This window comes from Neocloeon triangulifer, unplaced genomic scaffold (assembly GCF_031216515.1).
Source record: "Neocloeon triangulifer isolate White Clay Creek 2 clone unplaced genomic scaffold, ASM3121651v1 ptg000011l, whole genome shotgun sequence".
Lineage (NCBI taxonomy): Eukaryota > Metazoa > Arthropoda > Insecta > Ephemeroptera > Baetidae > Neocloeon > Neocloeon triangulifer.
Window position 1 is genome coordinate 2,789,968 of NW_026775553.1, and position 18,166 is coordinate 2,808,133.

General features: G+C 37.1%; 3 protein-coding genes across 3 annotated transcripts in view; 2 read left to right on the top strand and 1 right to left on the bottom strand.

Annotated features, from left to right (window-relative positions):
* LOC132195885 (hemicentin-1-like) overlaps positions 1-18,166 on the bottom strand; it is a 40,513-nt gene that overhangs the window by 11,304 nt on the left and 11,043 nt on the right. Inside the window, exon 2 of the mRNA XM_059618167.1 lies at positions 671-843. Within this exon, the coding sequence (XP_059474150.1) occupies positions 671-843 (173 nt within the window). The remainder of the gene's footprint in view (positions 1-670; positions 844-18,166) is intronic.
* LOC132196118 (dopamine receptor 1-like) lies at positions 6,477-8,128 on the top strand. The gene is made up of 4 exons (XM_059618541.1): positions 6,477-6,550; positions 6,605-6,891; positions 7,277-7,783; positions 7,922-8,128. Exons 2-4 carry the CDS (start codon positions 6,625-6,627, stop codon positions 8,081-8,083), a joined length of 936 nt encoding a protein of 311 aa, XP_059474524.1. The 5' UTR covers positions 6,477-6,550; positions 6,605-6,624; the 3' UTR covers positions 8,084-8,128.
* LOC132196156 (5-hydroxytryptamine receptor 1A-alpha-like) lies at positions 8,293-10,033 on the top strand. The gene is made up of 4 exons (XM_059618623.1): positions 8,293-8,356; positions 8,414-8,700; positions 9,163-9,639; positions 9,804-10,033. The coding sequence occupies exons 1-4, from the start codon at positions 8,293-8,295 to the stop codon at positions 9,996-9,998; spliced, it is 1,023 nt and encodes a 340-aa protein (XP_059474606.1). The 3' UTR covers positions 9,999-10,033.

Here is an 18,166-nt window from a genome sequence, read left to right on the forward strand (position 1 = left end):
TTTTTGAAGTCTAATTTAAACGTTTTTAATTAGCGCGGCCAACGAATGTTGCTAATTTGTGTGGAATAACAAAGGGCGCAATGATTATTATTCCAGGGCGCCACCAAAAATGCTCAGCCCAAGGGATTATTTCGGCGCACAGGAGATAATTAGGGCTGCCCTTGGGGCTTAATTACCGCACACTGCTGCATACTTTATCGCTCCACTCTGGGCTGCTGTGCAAAATATTTATGTCCTCGTCGTGAAAAATTATTTCCCGCTCTGCGAAATTAGCCAGAATGATTAATGGTCGCTTAGCAAAAGACGCTTGGTAGTTTTCAAGGCTTGCAAAACACGCTGCCTCTATAATAGATTTTGCAAAAGAAATCATTATTTTTGCTAAAAAATTGTGCGGGCCCAGACTAGTATGCAACCCGCGCGACGAGCAAGCAGAGTTTTATCGCCAGACCGCGCTCTAATGAAATATGGCTTGTAACGATCTCGTGTCAGAGTGAGAATAAATGGAAAGGAAAATAAAGTACACGTCCGGCACTTGAAATAAATTTCTCCACGGAACGTCAATTTTTCGATTAATTTGTGTCACTTTGGTATTATAGGCGGAACAGCGCATTACTCTGCTCAAATTTTAATCTGGTAGGGGAGAAAATCTGTAAAAATAAATTCTGCTCACCACTTTGTCTCCGAGGTGCTTGACCCTGCAAGGCAGATAGGCTGTTTGCCCGACTTGGACGGTTATTGCGGCGCCGCTTTTCACGTCTGCGTTATCAAAAACGGGCTGCTGCTCCAATGACTGAAGCTCGTCTTTGCTCCATCTCACTGGGGAACCGCGACTCCAGGAAAAATCTGCAAAATGAAAAGAATAGAAAATTATTAATTTATTCTCATTTTCAAAATTAATGAAAAAAAGGTTTTCTGTAAAAAAAACTAACGAGATCTGCTTTAATGTTTGAAAACAAATACAATCAAAAGAAAAAGTAATTCCGAGAACAAATCAGAGCAGCAAATAAAAACATTTTTTCAAATGCGTGAGTTGCAGTATGTTCAAAGGAAAATTCGAAAATAACTAAAAAAAGTTATTTGTTTGGAAGGAACTTTTATAATATGGAGTTCTAATTCAACTTTTAAACTAAAAGTATAATTTACAATACATTATTATAAATTTTCACAAAATTAAAAATAAAATTTCTTGTTAATGTGTTTATTTATATGCTCGTGGCAAATAATAAATAATGCTATAAAATTTCTAGCTATGCAAATTATACAAAATTTGATATGCATAATGCCTCCTTTGATTTGGCAGCTTTGCATGTTTTAAAGCGTCAGGGGTGGAAATTCAATGACGTCGCTCACTCGCTACCCTCATAAATTGAAAACGAGGATCCACTACTGCAAATTGATATCGCTCTCAAACACGCTTTAAAGCTCTGTTGACGACCAGAGCGGCAGGTTGGCGCAAAGTTTGCATTTGTACAACGTGATGGATTTGTATTGTGGAGTGAAATTCCAAACGAGACCTTCTAAAAGATAGGCACAAATAATATAAAAAGCTAGTGCAAAAATAATTTTATCTAAAAAGAGGTTCCAAAACTGCCAATTTCATCACAGATAATCAACTTAAGAGTGCTAGAAAGTAAATTGCCAGAAAAAAGTGAATATACCTTGGATATTTTTATTCAAGTCTTTCTGGTTTAAATATTTTCAAAAGATAACTTTTTTATAAATCAAGAATGCTATAAAATTTCTGCCCCCCCTGACCCCTCCCGCTTCTGACTATTTGTGTATATTTAATCTATTCAGAGATATAAAGCAAATATTTGTAAGTTGTTAAACGCTTACAACGCGTTTGACCGGATGCTGAATAAATTTTACTGCCTATAATATCGGAAATATTGCTTCCGAGCCTGCAAAATATTGCAGGACCCTTTAGCATGAAATGTCATAAATATTTTTGGACGGATTATTTGATCTGCGAGTGATTTTGAATTTGATGAGCAGCTAGATGGGAGATATATATTTATATAGGCCGACTGCCACGGCGTGTGTTGATAAATAATAAAATACATAAACGCATCATCGCCGCCGAGTCGAGCATAAACTTCCAACACACACGCTGCGAGTCGTTTTATGATGATACTTTTTCATCCGGCTCCTCTCTTTCTCGTCTCTCTTTTATTATCAGTCACTACTGCTGGCAAAGATGGCACTCTCTTTTTATACACAAAGCACCAGCCACTCTCTGCCGAGTGAAACGACTGGAGAGAATAATATTTTGTCTATTTACGCGACCAATTTCGTCGGATTCGGAATTTTATATGGTTCGAAACGGAGCTGCAGAAAATTAAAAAGACTTTTACTATAGATCTACTTCTATTCTGCAGAAATGAAACGTTTAATTAAAAATCAACAGGGATGAATGACAGAGATATTGTTTAGAATCAACACAAAAAAGATATTTCCCATAATATTGTTTTTTTCCGACGTGGAATTTTCTGATGAAAATTTTAATAAAGTTGAGAAATTTTCCTCGTAGCTTGCGGGGAATGTATAAATTTGATATAGTTTGCAACCCAAAACACGCCAAACTTCCTTAATTACAGCAACGTCTGAATATATACATTTTACGTCATGAACCTTTACCCGCCGCTTTTGTGGTTGATATGAGAGCTAAATTGCAAAGACAATTCACCAACTGGTGTCTCCATGCAGAAGACGGCACATTGCTCGCAGTTACGCCAAGAGACACCGCAATTTCGCAAATTAAATTCGCGAATATATACTGTATGATTACAGTATAAGTTAAACTCTCTGTACATTTTATTCTTCTTTTAGGAATTCCATTACCTAGATCAATTCACAATAAGATGAGCTAGCACACTTTGAAGAAGATTAATATTTATTTCTCCTTTTTTATATTGAATTTAGACAAGACCATTGATATAAGTATTAATTGAATAAAATGTTCAAACAAATCTATTTTGCTGTTTTAAAGATTATTCTAACACTATGGCTAAAAAATTAAAAAATAAACTTCAAATTTAACCTTTTTATCTGTTATAAGATAATAAAATTTATTATAATCAAGAAACGTTTAACATATATGCGCAAGATTCAGCGCCTTCGCACGAAAGGGCGATAGAAGACTTGTTATTTACTCACAATTATTAAGTAGCCACATCAAACTAGCATGAAATTGTACTCCCTTTTCCAGGACAACAAGGCTGCCTCTTCTAAAAGCCATTGAATTCTAAATTCAAAAGCTCCGAGGCTGTTTGGCTGTGCAATTTTGTTTTTGTCAAACTTCATTCGCCACATTTTTTTTTTAAAGTTTTGGCAATTTCACCCAGAGCAGCTCTCGTGTGGAGGCCCCTAAAAAAACTGCTCGGCTGCTTTGGCACATTGTGTAAGACTTCATAAGCCGAGTTAAATTAGCAGTAGCGAAACATAAGCCTGAACCAGCAGCGGCGAGGCGCAGCGCCTCATCATCTTCATTTTCTGGCTCTCAATTTCACCGCGCGCGGCTCTTTCATCTCTCGTCGGCTGCGGCAAAATCCAGAGGCCCGAAAACTTTACCTGCCGGCGGTGGTCTATGTGCAGCCACCCTTTCTTATTTTCACTCCTTCCTTCACTCCCCATAGCAGCACCCAAAGAGCGGGTCCGACAACTTTCACTTGAAATTTTGCCAAACAGCCGCGCTCGGTTACATTTGGTCTGTCAAGGGCTCTTTTGATTTTACTTTTTATTTCTCTTGAGAAAAGAGACTCTCTTTCTTTCTGCTCACCCACAAATAAAAAAGTAGAATGCCCTCAAACCTGAAACGTTTGCCGAGGGGGAATAAATGAAGTCTCGATCCTCTTTCATATTCCACCGGCGGATGTTTTGCAAAATCGCATACCTTGATTTGAATAAATCATTCTTATAACTTTGAATGCTGGAGATGGAAAAAAAATAAAATTCAGCTCTCCAGGGTGCAACTCTCAATCTTTATTAATAAATTAGGAAGAAATGCGGTGGAAAATTTTTTGAATTTGTGCTTCGCTTATGTCAAAGAGGGAAATAAATAACCGGCTCTCGCGAGATTTGGCCACTGGCCAGAAGGGAGGGGGTGGACGCTGCACGGATTTTTGTTATTTACTCGATGAAATTACTCCTGCTTTTACTGCTCTAGGTGACTGGCTCCTTTTATTTTTCCACTTTATTTTCTCCGTGATTTTTCGGCAGCTGCTCCCGGCGGCGATGTAGCCGCAACGATAAGCATTGTGTTCTTAATTAAGCGCCGAGCCAGCGAGTGGTGACATTGTCGACGAGACGAAAGGGCGCAGGCTTTAAATTAATAATCCGCAGAGAGGCACTCTCATTCTGAATTCACGTACAAGGCTGCTTGTTTTCTTTTTAAATAGGGCATGAAGAGCTTCGGAAAAAAGCTACATTAAAATTCTCTGCAAATTTATATTCTATTTTCTTGGATTAAAATGATAATCTGCATTTTATTTTAGTAAACTATCGTTTCTAGTTATTTCAATACTCTTTTAACCATAAAATTCCCCTAACCTAAACAAATGTATGTTTCCAAGTAAAATTGCATAAGACCATTTTTGAAAAAAAAAATGTTTTGATAAATATAACATGGACTTTAATCAAAATATTATTATTAAAACCGAAAATTTCACTTTATAAATATTTGCTATTTAGTAATAGATAACAAATTGAATATTAAGAATTAGTTACAGTTAAGAAAGAATAGATGATTTGAAGCAGTTTTCATTAAAATAAATTATTAAATCTTTGCTTTATATGAATGTTCTGTTTTGGATAATTAAGTAAAAATTGAAAAGACCTTCATATTAATTAATCTGATTTGTATTTTTTTTTCAAGTCTCGCCTACGTGGAGCCTTGAGCACATTGCCTCAGACAAGTAGCAAATAATCAAGAAGAATAGAGGAGTTAAAAGTAAACAGGTCGCGGAATTCTGGGCCGGCATTCGAGGATTGAAGGGTTTCACGCGCGAATAAAAAGTTTCGCGTTCGAAAGCACGGCAGCCGAAATTTGCTTTTTTCCCTCATCGTGACTCACTCACTGTCACGTCGCGATATAAAACGAAACGCCCATTATCGTCAGCCACGGTCCAATGTAAACGGAATTTTTATTATTCAAACACGTCCTTTATGACTCGCTTTTTCCCATCACCAACACTGGAATGGATCTAAAAATTAAACAATTGCCTCCGCGTTTATTTTCGTTCCTATCATGTATGTTTCTGACGAAATGAAATTTCCACTGGGCGTGCGAGGAATGAAAAATTCAAATTCAAATTTATGGCTTTTCTGTGGCATCTGCCAAAAACGAGAAACGTCTTTTCCGAACAGTTGTTGATAATAACGGGGATCCAACTTTGACAGACGTGTGTGGATATGTTTCAGTTCCCTTTGTTATTTCGATGCAAATGCGTCGAAATTTGTTGTTTATATCAAACGAAGATCTGGGATTTTTTTATTTTGCTCCCTCTGCCAAACAAAACATCTCCCTTCTCGGCCAACGGCTTTAATTAAGTTTTCGTCCACTTGACAAACTCGTGCCGCTCTTTGCTTTGACGAGGTTTTTTCATTTTATTTTTGGGCCTGGAAACAAAACAAAGCGGCCAGGCCAAATTGGCCACAAAGCGTGAAAACCAAAATTAAAAAGAGAAGAAAAAACTCGTTTATTTGTCGGGTGGAATTCCTGTTTTAATTCAAGCCCCAGGCGACGTAATAGAAAAATGCTGGAAATGCGCAGAGAGTGGCATTAAATTTGATCTCCAACCGGGGGAAGCGCCGAGCAAGAAGCTCTAATGCAAATGAGCGTGATGGACTGGAAGTGCGCTGCTCGTGACAAGCGCGCAAGGCTATTGCACAAACATATTTGCATCAAGCCTTTGACTTTGAGCTCAAAGCAAGTACATGAAAGGCTTTGCTGGTGAGAATTTGATATACATAGAGAGCATTGTTTATGGGTTTCCAATAAATGCAAGAATTGTGAAAATAGATTAAAATTCCAATTAAAATTGGTTAACAACAAAAATCGATTTTCAATTTGATACGAGAGAATTTTTTTTATTAAATCTAAATAAAGAACAAACTGAATACATTATTTTAGTTATTTTGAAATTGAAAAAAAAAAACATTTACTTATTGAAAAATGATAAATTATAACTTTTATTTATTTTGGGCTTGTAATCATGAAATTTTAAGTCAAACAATATTGATTGCAGATTAAGAAATTCTTATGAGATGATCATGAATGCGCAGATGCTTGAAAACAAAAATTTCTCTTTAACAAGGATTTTTTTTCTTTAAAATTTTAGTTATAAAATTGTTTTCTGCAGAATTAACAATAACTTTAAATAAATAGGCCAATGCACGATAACAATCAGCAACAACAATGCTGCTTACATCACTTTACATATTGCATTGTTGATTTTTTTCTAAAAATCACAGAAGATGTTGACCCAGGTCGTCCCTGACGAAGCCGGAGTAGAGCCAAAAACGCTGTCCATACTAGTTTTGGCCCTTCTGAGTAAGATTTTCAATTTTAATGAGTGGCGTGAAAAGTATTTTAATTGATCTCGAGGCGTGGTGGCCACGTTGGGCATGCTGAGCAACTTCACGATTTTGGCGACGGTGTGGCTGGACCAGCGTCTGCGCAGCGCCACCTGCTGGTTCATCTGCTCGCTGGCGGTCGCTGACCTGGTGGTGCTGACCTGCGCCGTCCCGTTGGCCGCCCTGCAGGACCTCCGAGGTCACTGGCCCTACGGCGAGGTCTTTTGCGACGTCTGGATCGTCGTGGACCTCACCTTCTCCACCGCCTCGCTTTTGTCCATCCTGCTGCTGGCCATCGACAAGTACATGAGCGTCAAGGTGCAAATAAAACCAAATTATTTTAAACCATTTCTTACTTAATCTTCATAATAAAAAGGCGAATTACCAACAGCGTAGAAATTCAGTTATGTCAGGAAAGTAGAATAAAATGCTTTTTAAGTTTTAATTTAATAAAATAAAAATAAGTACTTTCTAAATAAAAAATATCAATTTATACTTCTTTTCCTTTGAAAAGTTGGTAAAATTAATATATTTTTATAAAATCAAAAATACATAGTAGTAAAAATGACTTAATTTAATAAATTAAAATAAAAATAATCAAGTAACTTAAAATATAATCTGATTTAATCATAATAATAAATTTAGTTTACATTTATTCGTTTGCAGATTTTTTTCTTGTTATTAATCAATGTTTTTTTTGTAGTTTCCGTTCACATACTCGCAGAAGATGACGACGAAAGTGCTTGTGCTGGTTTTGGGCGGCGTGTGGTGCGGCTCGCTGATGTCCATCGCGATTCCAGTCTGGCTCAACCACCACCAGCACCACCTGAACCTGAGCGACGTTCCCCAGGAGGACAAAGTGTGCCTGGCCAAGTTCATGCCGCACTACTCGCTGCTGCTCTCCCTCCTGGATTTTGTCCTGCCCTGCGCCATCATGGTCTACATCTACTCGCGGCTCTACCTGCAGGCCAAGGAGACGGCCGACGAGATCAAGGCGGTCAAAAGGTCACTAGAGTGCAACTACGTGACCTCGGAGGAGAGCAGCAAGAAGCCGTCCATCACCAGACTGCAGCGTTTCCGCTACGAGTTCAAGGCGGCCCTCACCGTCGGCTTCATCATGGGCAGCTACCTGATCTGCTGGATGCCCTTTTTCATCGTCGAAATTTGGTCCAGCTTTGACGACAACTGCTGCTCTGACTTGACTTTCAAAGTAATTTACTTTTTTCATTGAAAAAATATGAATTTTCATGAATTTTAATAAAATTAAAGAAAAAAAATCACTACAATATAGATCACGGAAATTCCAAGTGAATTATATATTTTATTAATTGGGATTATGTAATTTCAGGTTGTCTTGTGGATAAGCTACGTGAACAGCGCTATTAACCCAATGATTTATGGTTTGATGGACAAGAAAATCAGGCTGGCTTTCAAGTCGTTCATCTGGCAGTCGTCGATCATAGCCCTGCCACGCTTGTCCATTGTTTACAGGGACTCTGTATCTCGCTGAGTTATTTTATGTCATTATTTAATATCATTCAATGTTTCAGTTGAAATTTTTTCCAACATTGTTTTACTTTTTACATACTTTTAAAACTACAACAATGAAAAAGAAATTTATAAACGGTCAATTTATTTTTCGATTGTTGCAAAGAACTCCAAAGTTGTGACTGTTGGAATTTCAAACTGCCAAACGAAAAACGTTTCTCTACCGTAAAAATGGACGAGAATGGTGCGCAAATTTTGTCCGAGCCCCTGAGCATCGTCATTTTAGCCTTCATTGGTAAGAAAAACGTCAATTTTCAATCTCTTCTCAGAAAATTTGCAAATCTTCAAAAAGGGTTGCTAGTGCTGTGCAGCTTTTTCGGCAACGCCGTCATCCTGACGGCCATCCACTTTGACCGGACCATGCAGAGCGTGGGTTACCTCTTCGTCGGTTCCAAGGCCGTGTCTGACCTGCTGACCATCATTGTGGTGGTGCCCTTGGCGGCCATCGACGACCTCCTCAACTACTGGCCCTTCAGCGACAAACTTTGCGAGGTGTGGATGGCCCTTGACGTGACCCTAGTCACGGTGCCCATTCTCACCCTGCTCGCCCTCGGAATCGACAGATACATCCACATGAAGGTGAAAATAAATTATAAAAAAAACACCATTATTTTATATTATTTACAATTATTAGAGCTAGAGTGAAAATTAAATAAATGAAACGCTTTAATGATAAAAAAGTAGATAAACCTCTCGTATAGGTATTAAAACAGACAAAAATAGTGGAATATTTTTTATCCAATTAATAAGGTTTAAATAATTAAAAATAATTTTTTTGTGTAAACTTTGCAAATGCATCATAAAAATCGATTCGTTTTGTTACCTTAGCTTTCAATTGTTGCATTTTACTATCATAAATAAATCAAACTTTTATTCTCAAATTATCTAAATTTGTTGGGGTGACCTTTTTATGTGACAAATCAGTTCTCAATAATGATTTTAATCAATGTAAATTGTATCATTTTTAAATTTTCTCTCAAACTTTCATATTTCTTTTGCGATTTACTTTTTCAAACTATAAATAAAAACTAATTTTTGCAGTACCCGACCTTCTACCTGAGTTACTTCACCAAGAAAACGGTGGTCCTGATCAACGTGGCCGCGTGGCTCATGTCCTCGTGCGTGTTCGGCATTCCGTGGAGCGGCGACTTCCACCGCACTGGGCACCGTCACGACGCGCACAACCGCACCGTGTGCATTCCGCAGTACCCGCCGGCGCTGTCCTTCACGTTCGCCGCCCTGTCCTTCGTCGTGCCCAGCGTCTGCATGATCGTCATCTACAACCGGCTGTACCAATACTCCAAGCGGACGACCCAGAAGTTCCAACTCATGTTCAAGACCCTGCAGATGAACTACCCTGACCTCGACCCCAAGATCCCCTTTCTCTCGGAGCAAAGAGCCACCAACACCATCGGCATCATCATGATCACCTTCATCGCGTGCTGGACACCCTTCTTTGTCTTGGTCATGGTCAGGGCGTTGAGCGACGGTTCATGCTGCCCTTCCTGGGTTTTTAAGGTGATTAAATTTTTAATTAAAGAAGGTGACTAAACTTGTTGAAGTTTTTATAGAAATTGAGAACAGTAAATTTTTATTTAAACACAAAACTTCAACAAAAGAAAGCCGGTTTATTCTTTTAAATTATTGTTATTTGATTTTAATATGATTTAAATCCACATTAGTTGGTCACTTGGATTGGATACTCGAATTGTGTGCTGAGCCCTCTGATCTACGCGTCAACGAACCAAATTTTCAGGGCGGCGTTCGCCAAGACCCTCGGCGTAATCAACCAAGAGACCTACGACAGGAAGGTCAGCGTCGAGGTCAGGCCTTCGAAGAGGAGCTCGAACGAGTCCGAGCAAATTGAGTTGAATTAATTCATTTCTTTATGTATTTGTGTTTTTAATGAAACTGCGTGTTAGAGTTATTTTAGAAGATGAAGCGTTTATTTTTTCAAGTCTGCGCTGCCGAGCTCGGAACTTGACGAATCATTTTTTAATGCGTGTGACTAAACAAATTTGAAAACGGAGAGCGCCAGTCAGAGGGCACTGCAAAAACACGAGTTATTACGGAATAATTTGGTGCCGCGGCAAAAATCTCATTTGCCTGACAGCGGCTTAATCTCTTAATCTCCCTTATTTAGCAAACATCGCCGCCTCTAAATCTTGTTCGCCTCGCTTGGCACGAGGGGGCCAGAAAAAATAATTCACCGCTGCTTTTTCTGTCGGCATAGCCAGGGTTTTTCATCAGCACTTGGTCTGCTTCAGGAAACGGCGGAATGCAGCTAGGCTGGCGTTCGCTGCGGTTTGCAAGAAAAAAGACGGAGTTTGCACAATGGAAGAAACATTCAATATAAAAATTAATTTTAATTTCAATTTTTGGGCGTTTCTTCAATATTATTTCACACATTTTAAATTTTTTGAAGCGTCCACGAAAAAATTAGTTTTGCCACTTTTTTCAATGAAATTGTTTCTTTACTACTGCTTGTTGTGTTCAAAATGGTACGAGTGGCTCTTTGTTGCTCGCATTCCGTGGGCCGCTAAAATTAGTTGAGCGAGTTGTGAGCGTGGGGTCCTGGGGACACGACAGGGCTGCGTCATTTGGCTTCTCTCATCGTTAAGTGGTGCTGTATCGCGACAATAGGAGCGTCTAAATTATCTGCATTATCATCGCCGCAGCGGCCAATTAAGTCAATGCCAAAGGGAGCAACTTCGCTCTGCTCCAATATTAGATTTTGCAAGAAGAAAGATTTGTTCCATTTATCAAAACCTAATTCATTATTTTAAAAGTGCAAACAGATTTTTGCAATTAAACATTTGCATTTTTTAACTAATGAGACTGAGGATAAAATTGCGTTTTGCCCAGAAAGTTGATTAAGATTTCATCACCTTTGAGTCGCTTCTGAGCGCTCGTTTTGATTGAATGTGGCTTAATTAAGCAGGTGCCGAATGAATTTCATCTTCATTTGAAATTTAAATGAGAACTTGTCGGTTTCGTCTCTCTCAGTAGTGGAGGTGCTTTGATTTTCGAATTCTGATTTCAACTAGGGATGCACGGCGACGAGCACTTTAGGAGATCTGCTGTGGTATTAAACTTGCAAATAAGTTTTGCGCCAAAATCACGGGAAACCATCAAAGGATGTGCATACTTGCAATCTTTTATGAGAGCACTTCGCACATTCAAGTGGATCCGATTCCTTTGAAAATAATATTATTATAAATTAGGTAAATCTTTCACAATAGTCAATCAAAACTATAAAAAAATATATAATGAGGATTTTTTCTAATTAATTTTCAAAAATTACCGGAGGAGAAATTTCTGCCAAAAATAAATTTAAGTACAAACAAAACACAAATTAATTAAAATGCAATTTAAAATTTAAATAGTCTCTAATACAAGATTTTTAAATCAAAATATGTGTATAAATACAAAATTTGAAAACAAATTCAATAAATTTTTATTCTCCAGACTTATAAAATTATTTGCAAATTTTCAATACTGTTTTAAAAGATTTAAACCATTAACAGTAAAACATTAACAGAGAAAAAATTAAATAATTTTTTCTCTGGCAGCTGTAAATTAAAAAAGAATGTGCCAAATCATCGTCAGGGTAAGCAAGTAAGCAGAATAATTGCCACTGATGAGATCATTATGTCGAAAAGAATTGTCTATGTCATGATAAACAAGCGTCTGAAGAGCGATCTCTCGCAGGATCACCGTGTCATAAATTTCATCCATTATAGGTGGTGAGCACAAAACAACTCTTGTGCTCGCGAATTAAATTCAAACGCTTTGTCATGACTCTGCACTTTTGATAATAAAATCCATCAAGCATTTAGCAGAAACGGTACGAGAGAGTTGTTGGTGAGAATCAACTGACTATTAACGCTTAACTCGTCCTCCATAAATCGTGGGTAAATAGACGCTTAATTATCTCTCTGCTGCTGGCCATATGTTTCGGCAGCCGAGACGTCGACGCGTCTTGTTAGTGCTTGGCATACTCACAAATCTAAACATAATTGAACACAAACGCCGCGTCTGGATAATTATCTTTGATTTTTTTAGTATTAGTTGCTTTGTATGTGTCAAATCTAGTTCAATTACATACAATTTTCAAGGTATTTTTTTTTTTTTTTTTTGTAGAAGTTAACAATTTTGATCAATTTATTTTCAAGAAGATATTTGATTAATTAATTAATTAATTTGTAAATCAATACAAATACAAATTTTGGAGAAGATTATTGTTTAATATAAATTTATTATAATAATTTCTAAATAATATACCAAGAACTAGATTATCTCGCTATGTTTGAAGTTATACTTTTATAATTAATTTCAAGTATCAGTGCTCTCTGCTTCATTTGTGGTATTTTTATAAGAAATTAAAACGTGTTTATCTGAATAGAATTAAAAACATTAAAATACCACCAAGACAATATAATATATACAAATAAAAAACTAAAAAATTAGTAATTTGGTAAATTAAAAAGTAAAATAGTATAAATTATTAATTAAAATAATTTAATATTTGCGTTTAATGTAATAATATAGTTAAAATTTAAAATATTAATTATTTTGATGTACATCATGTTTTATGTTTTCTACCTGCTTGTTTCGTAACAGACAAAATTATTAATATTATCTGAGGCTGTGTGCCGTAATTTCCTTCCGTCTCTGTGTCGTCGTCATCGTGTGTCCCTTCGACGTTACATCCCGGGTGCTGGCGTTGCATTTTTCTGCCGGACACCTCTCTGTTATGAATTAATTACTGGGCCGGGCGACATCTGCTTATCTCAGCGTGGACATCTCGAACCCATAAATTTCATGCACCGCCCGGCGCCCACCAGCCCAGCCCGGCCTCATTTGCATACATAGTCGAGCCGAAGTTTGCAGCGCGCGACTCTATTTTGCGCTCTCTACGTGTGTCACTCGACGCCCGGCGCAATTATGAATAAGTGAGAATGCGGCTTTTGTTGTTTCATTTGCATGCCGACAAAGCTGAATGCAAACAAAACCGCCGCCGCCGCGCCGACGAGCGTGCGTACGCAGCATTTAGCTCTCTTTGATAATTTGATATCGAATATAAGGGACAGCCCTGCATGAATTATTGGAGCGCCCGGGGGATTTTGTTTGAGAGCAAAATCAGCGTGGCTCAAAATAGCTCCCATCCCAACTATTATACAATTTATGCGTTGGTTATTTAGGTAAATACGGTAAATATACAGTTTTTAGAAAAAGCAATAAAACTTTTGTATTTTAAATCATTTTTTAGCCATTATAAGTTTCAAATCTGTTATATCTTTTATAATATAATTGTTATTCTTCTTTGTGTAAAATTCACTGGTTTTCAGATATTGAATGCAAACAATGTGATGTAACCGTTGGAGAAATAAACAATAATAATAATAATTATTTATTTGCAATGTAAATTTTTCTTAAATTTTTTTAACACACCCTATCATTACGAAATTATCTATCTATATTTTTCCATAACAAACTTAATTGAAAGAGTGATTGACGAGGAAGTTAATCGCTTTTGTCACTTGTTAGTTAACATTTGACTCTTGCGTCGGTTCAACTGCGCTGGTTACTCATGGCGCGGAGGGGCGAGCAGTGCATTATTTTGTGTTATTTGCTTAATGCCTTTTTAATCAGGCTAATGAGTCAGAGTTTTTGGTCACCTGCCAGCAGCGCCAAAGCAGCGCTGTGGGGCCGACTGTAAATCAATCAATCTTGCAGCTTGTGCGCGATGTGATAAACGATCGCGTGCACCAGAAATTCTTAATGAGAGAGGGACTGGGAATGCACGAAATGCAACCGACAAAAAATGCAAATGTCGTGTCAAGCGAAGGAGCAGCAGCAGCAGCGGAGACCATGCATTTTGTAATTATGACGTTTTGTAGAGGGTCGAGCGTTGATTAAATTTGTTCGGGGTGGAAATGATTCCTAAAAGAAAACATGTTTTGGATAAAAAAGTAAATAAATTTTTTTGAATTAAAAACACAAAAATTTCATGTTGAAAGGAGTTGATGAAAAATATTTGATTTTTTTTCACAATATTTAGTTTCAATAAAGTAAGTGGAAAATTATTTTTACTGAAAATCATTCAATATTTGTTGAAATTTGTAATGATAAGAATAATTTATTTAGGAAACTATAATATTCTTTCGATAGAAGAGTTGCAATAAATTTTTTCTCAAATAAAATCGCTCTACTAGTATTCATTCATCTGTACGCAAAGGTATTTCCAGACTTCTGAGAATTTATTCGGGTGCAGGGGCGGCCCCGAGAAATACAATATTTCAATGAATCAGCGGATTAAAGGATTTGCATGCGAGATTTCTGCTCATTTTCGCCGGGAAAGGTGCGCGCCTCTGGAATCGTGCTGACACTTTTCCTTATTTTCCGCCGGACGGTTGGTTGGTCGGTCGGTTGGTTTTGGGCGAGGGTGGAAAGGATTTTGCTCCTTTGGGACTGGAAATTTATGGCCGGTCGGCGTGGTGGCGGAAAAAATATAAAAAGGGAAAACCGGCGGCCACTGCATAAATATCACGAGGACAAACACTGCTCAATATTCACTGCAGACAAACAAACAAACAATATTCCGGGATTATCGAATCGCTGCCCGTCTTCCTACTCAGCCCTTCCCTATGGCGCAACTTGGCCTGCAGATTTATAAGGAAGAAGAGCAGGGAAAAGGCTTATCGTCTTGAAAGTTCCAGCTATTCCCTACTGACACAGATTTTCGGAATAAGAAACAAGACGAGACGAAAAACTTGACACATAAAAATTGCATGAAATCCTTTGACAGTTTAAAAAAATGAAATCTAAAGGTTCTGAGAACTAATTAAAAAGAGACAGTTTCCTCTTCTAACGCACGTGACATGTGTGAAATCTCATTTTGAAACTCCATAAATCAATTTGACTTGATCTATTTTGGCCTCAAACATTGAAGTTTGAAGCATTTTCCTGTTCCTTTCCTCGCAGTTTCTAAAAAGGAAATTAATCTTTTCCAAAAATATTTTCGCTAGAAACTTTCATAGCAAAATGCATCAGATCATCAATGATTGTTGGGTTTGTGCAATGTACACATAATAATAAAAATCACGTTTGATAATAGACATTTATCTTGCCCTCTTTCCATCATGCACCTGCGCCATACTTTTTTCATACTGAGAAGTAGACAATTTTTTTAATGCTATTTTAGTTTTTCATCTAAAAAAATGTTCATAATTTTTATATTTTCATAATTACAATTTGTCTGCATAATTTAAAATAAAATTAGCTATATTTTTTTGAGCAAACAAGTTTTAGAAAAAACTTTTAGCTAACATTTTTTTCCAGCCTGATGTTAGTTAAAAAGGCCTATAGAAAAGTTGCAACAGACCTTAACGTGTAGGACGCGAGCAACAAATGTAATTTTTTTGGATTTCAGATCCACGCTGCGTATTCCCGGGTGCCACGCAAAAAGTAATAAAGTATTTATTATTGTGGTGCACGGGTGGGGAAGTGCTGAATAATGCGTTGTGTCGCTGAATGGAATATGAAAACCGCCGCCATGTGATTTAATATTCAACCGACGAAAATGTCGTTCCGCAACTTTATTTCTTCACTCGGAAGAAAGGAAAGTAAATTTCGCGGTGGAAAATGATGTCTAAGCTGCGCATCCATTTCAACACACGCACGCACAAATTATTGCCAGGGCAAGCAAACAAAGCATTTTGCACAAAACAAGCGAGGCGTTGCTGCAGCGCAAACAATTTTGCCAGAGCTCAAATTGAAAATGGCCCATGACAAATACAAATAATTATATGTGAGGCAAACGAGAGGCCAAATCAAATTACGGCCCGGGCCGTGTGCTCGCCCGCGCTGCACATTAATCCAAAGTCATTATTCAATTTTCCACCGCTTTATTTCATCCGATCCGAATCCCACCGGGATGTATGTGAGTGAAAGCGTGTAATTGTCAAAAAATGGAATCCAGAATTAATGCTGTTGCCAATGATTAATTATTCGCCACTTGATCGACGTGCACTCGGTTTCCATAAAAATCCTCAAGGTTAAAAACAAGTTATGAAAAAGGTCTGATCGCATTGATCGATTTCTCCTCGCTCGTAATTATGTGGGCGGGCAAATTATTGATGGAACGCATCTCCTCTCTCGAATTAACAACATACAAAGGTCAATCGACGTAATCACAGCTAATCAAAAAAGGCGAATTTCACGAAAACTAAATTTTTATTTTTGTATAAAACAAAGGCGGATGACCAAAATCAGATTTGCTGCGCAAGATTATTACTTATTTTTCAAAAGGAAAATTCTCTCTGTGATCTCCACAAAATGTGAATGGATCGAGTGTAGCAAACAAAAGCGTGTGTGTTTTGATGGTCTCGCGAGAGCTGATTAAATAAATTCGCTCTAACTCGGAGCACGTGTTGTTGCTGCTGGAAACAAAAACGAGAGACAGAGGCCTATGTTTTTTCTCCGGATTAACCCCAGGCGTGGGAAAAAATTGTTACGATGAGCGTCGTGTGTGTGTGTGTGTGATGAGGAAAACAACAATGGAGAGACAGACACTCCAGAGGCCAAAGCCAAATATTTGAGCGGGATCCGCAAAGTTGTAAATAAAAAAGGGCTCTATTAATAGCCGATGGCGTGATCAGAGGTAAAAACAATAGATGTTCTGCTGAATAACAAATGAGATTGGAATTTGAATCTTTTGCATTCAAATGGATCATTTGAATCATTTGAATTAAATATAATTTAGTTTTATATGAGATCATACTTATTGATAAATTTTAATTTAATGTATTAGAAATTGACCATTGTTTACAAAGATTCTTAGTGGAATGTGATTTTATTTTCATGCAAGTTCAATTAGTTAGTGTTCAAAGAAATATTAATGAATATCATCGTTAAAAATTGTTATCTTGAATTCTTTAGATCCGGAAAGTCCAATAGACGAAATTGATTTTTTGACTCCATAATTAGCTAAAATTAATAAAATTAAATTTTAAAGTTAAAAAAAAGTAAATTAATAAATAATAAATTAATTTTTAAATGCTAGTTTATATTTCAAAATTTATAATTCTTAGAATTATTTTCACTGTTCAAAAATATAAATTAATTTTTTTTAATTGAAATTTTTTAAGCCTGCGAAATTAATTAATATAGATGCTGACGTGTTGAACATAAATACTCTGATTGTCAAACAATGAAAACACTCGTCGTCCAGGATGTACAAATACTGCACACGTCTCTGCTGCGAGGGCTCTTTTCAGAGTGTGCGTTCGTTTCATTTGGATATCAAGAGTGACGTTTCATTTCGTGCATGTGTCTCGCTCGCTCGCCGCCGACAGAAAGAGTCGATTTAATTAGCGCACGCATCAATGGACCCGCACAACGAGCATCTGCAGCGCAAAAAAAACCGCGCGTCTCGCTGGTGCAATATTTCATTTCATCGCCCCAGCTTCCTTGTGGGCTTTCCACGAGGCTCTTGTCGCAGCAGCAGAAATTTATAGAATTTATATTCGCTGGGGAAAGAAAATGCGAAAGGTAATCGGGCCGATTGGCGCAGGTTGATCAATCAGAGACCGACATACACCGGGGAAACCACAAGAGCAGAGATGTTGAAGCGCTGGTCTTTTATTTTCTACATTTTCATGTAAGTTTATTGAGTTCAATAGCAATAAATTTTGCCCCGTAAAATAAATCAATCAAGATGAAATACAAAAGAAATTTAAGTTTGTTATATTTAATTCAGTCCCTTGATTCAATTAAAATTAATTTAAAACTTAAATGTTTAACGAAAGCTGGAGTGTTCAAAATTTTTAAATATCCAGTTAACTGAAGATGCAGTAATGGTCAGAATATTTAATTGATTAAAATAAAATAATTATTGCATAGAAAAATAAAAAATTAATGAATTATACTAAATGAAAATACAACAAAAGAAATATTTCTGCCAGATTTTAGAGTTTTTCAAATACTCCATGTTTTTTATTAAATATATACTTCACTCTGGTATTCAGAAATTTTTGTTTTT

What these genes read in the sequence shown, in the direction of transcription:
- LOC132196118 (XM_059618541.1), top strand. Translation starts at nt 6,625, where the DNA reads ATGCTGAGCAACTTCACGATTTTGGCGACGGTGTGGCTGGACCAGCGT. An exon ending in ACAAGTACATGAGCGTCAAG is followed by an intron (nt 6,892 to 7,276) that starts GTGCAAATAAAA and finishes TTTTTTTTGTAG; the next exon opens with TTTCCGTTCACATACTCGCA. An exon ending in GCTCTGACTTGACTTTCAAA is followed by an intron (nt 7,784 to 7,921) that starts GTAATTTACTTT and finishes ATGTAATTTCAG; the next exon opens with GTTGTCTTGTGGATAAGCTA.
- LOC132196156 (XM_059618623.1), top strand. Translation starts at nt 8,293, where the DNA reads ATGGACGAGAATGGTGCGCAAATTTTGTCCGAGCCCCTGAGCATCGTC. An exon ending in ACAGATACATCCACATGAAG is followed by an intron (nt 8,701 to 9,162) that starts GTGAAAATAAAT and finishes TAATTTTTGCAG; the next exon opens with TACCCGACCTTCTACCTGAG. An exon ending in GCCCTTCCTGGGTTTTTAAG is followed by an intron (nt 9,640 to 9,803) that starts GTGATTAAATTT and finishes AATCCACATTAG; the next exon opens with TTGGTCACTTGGATTGGATA.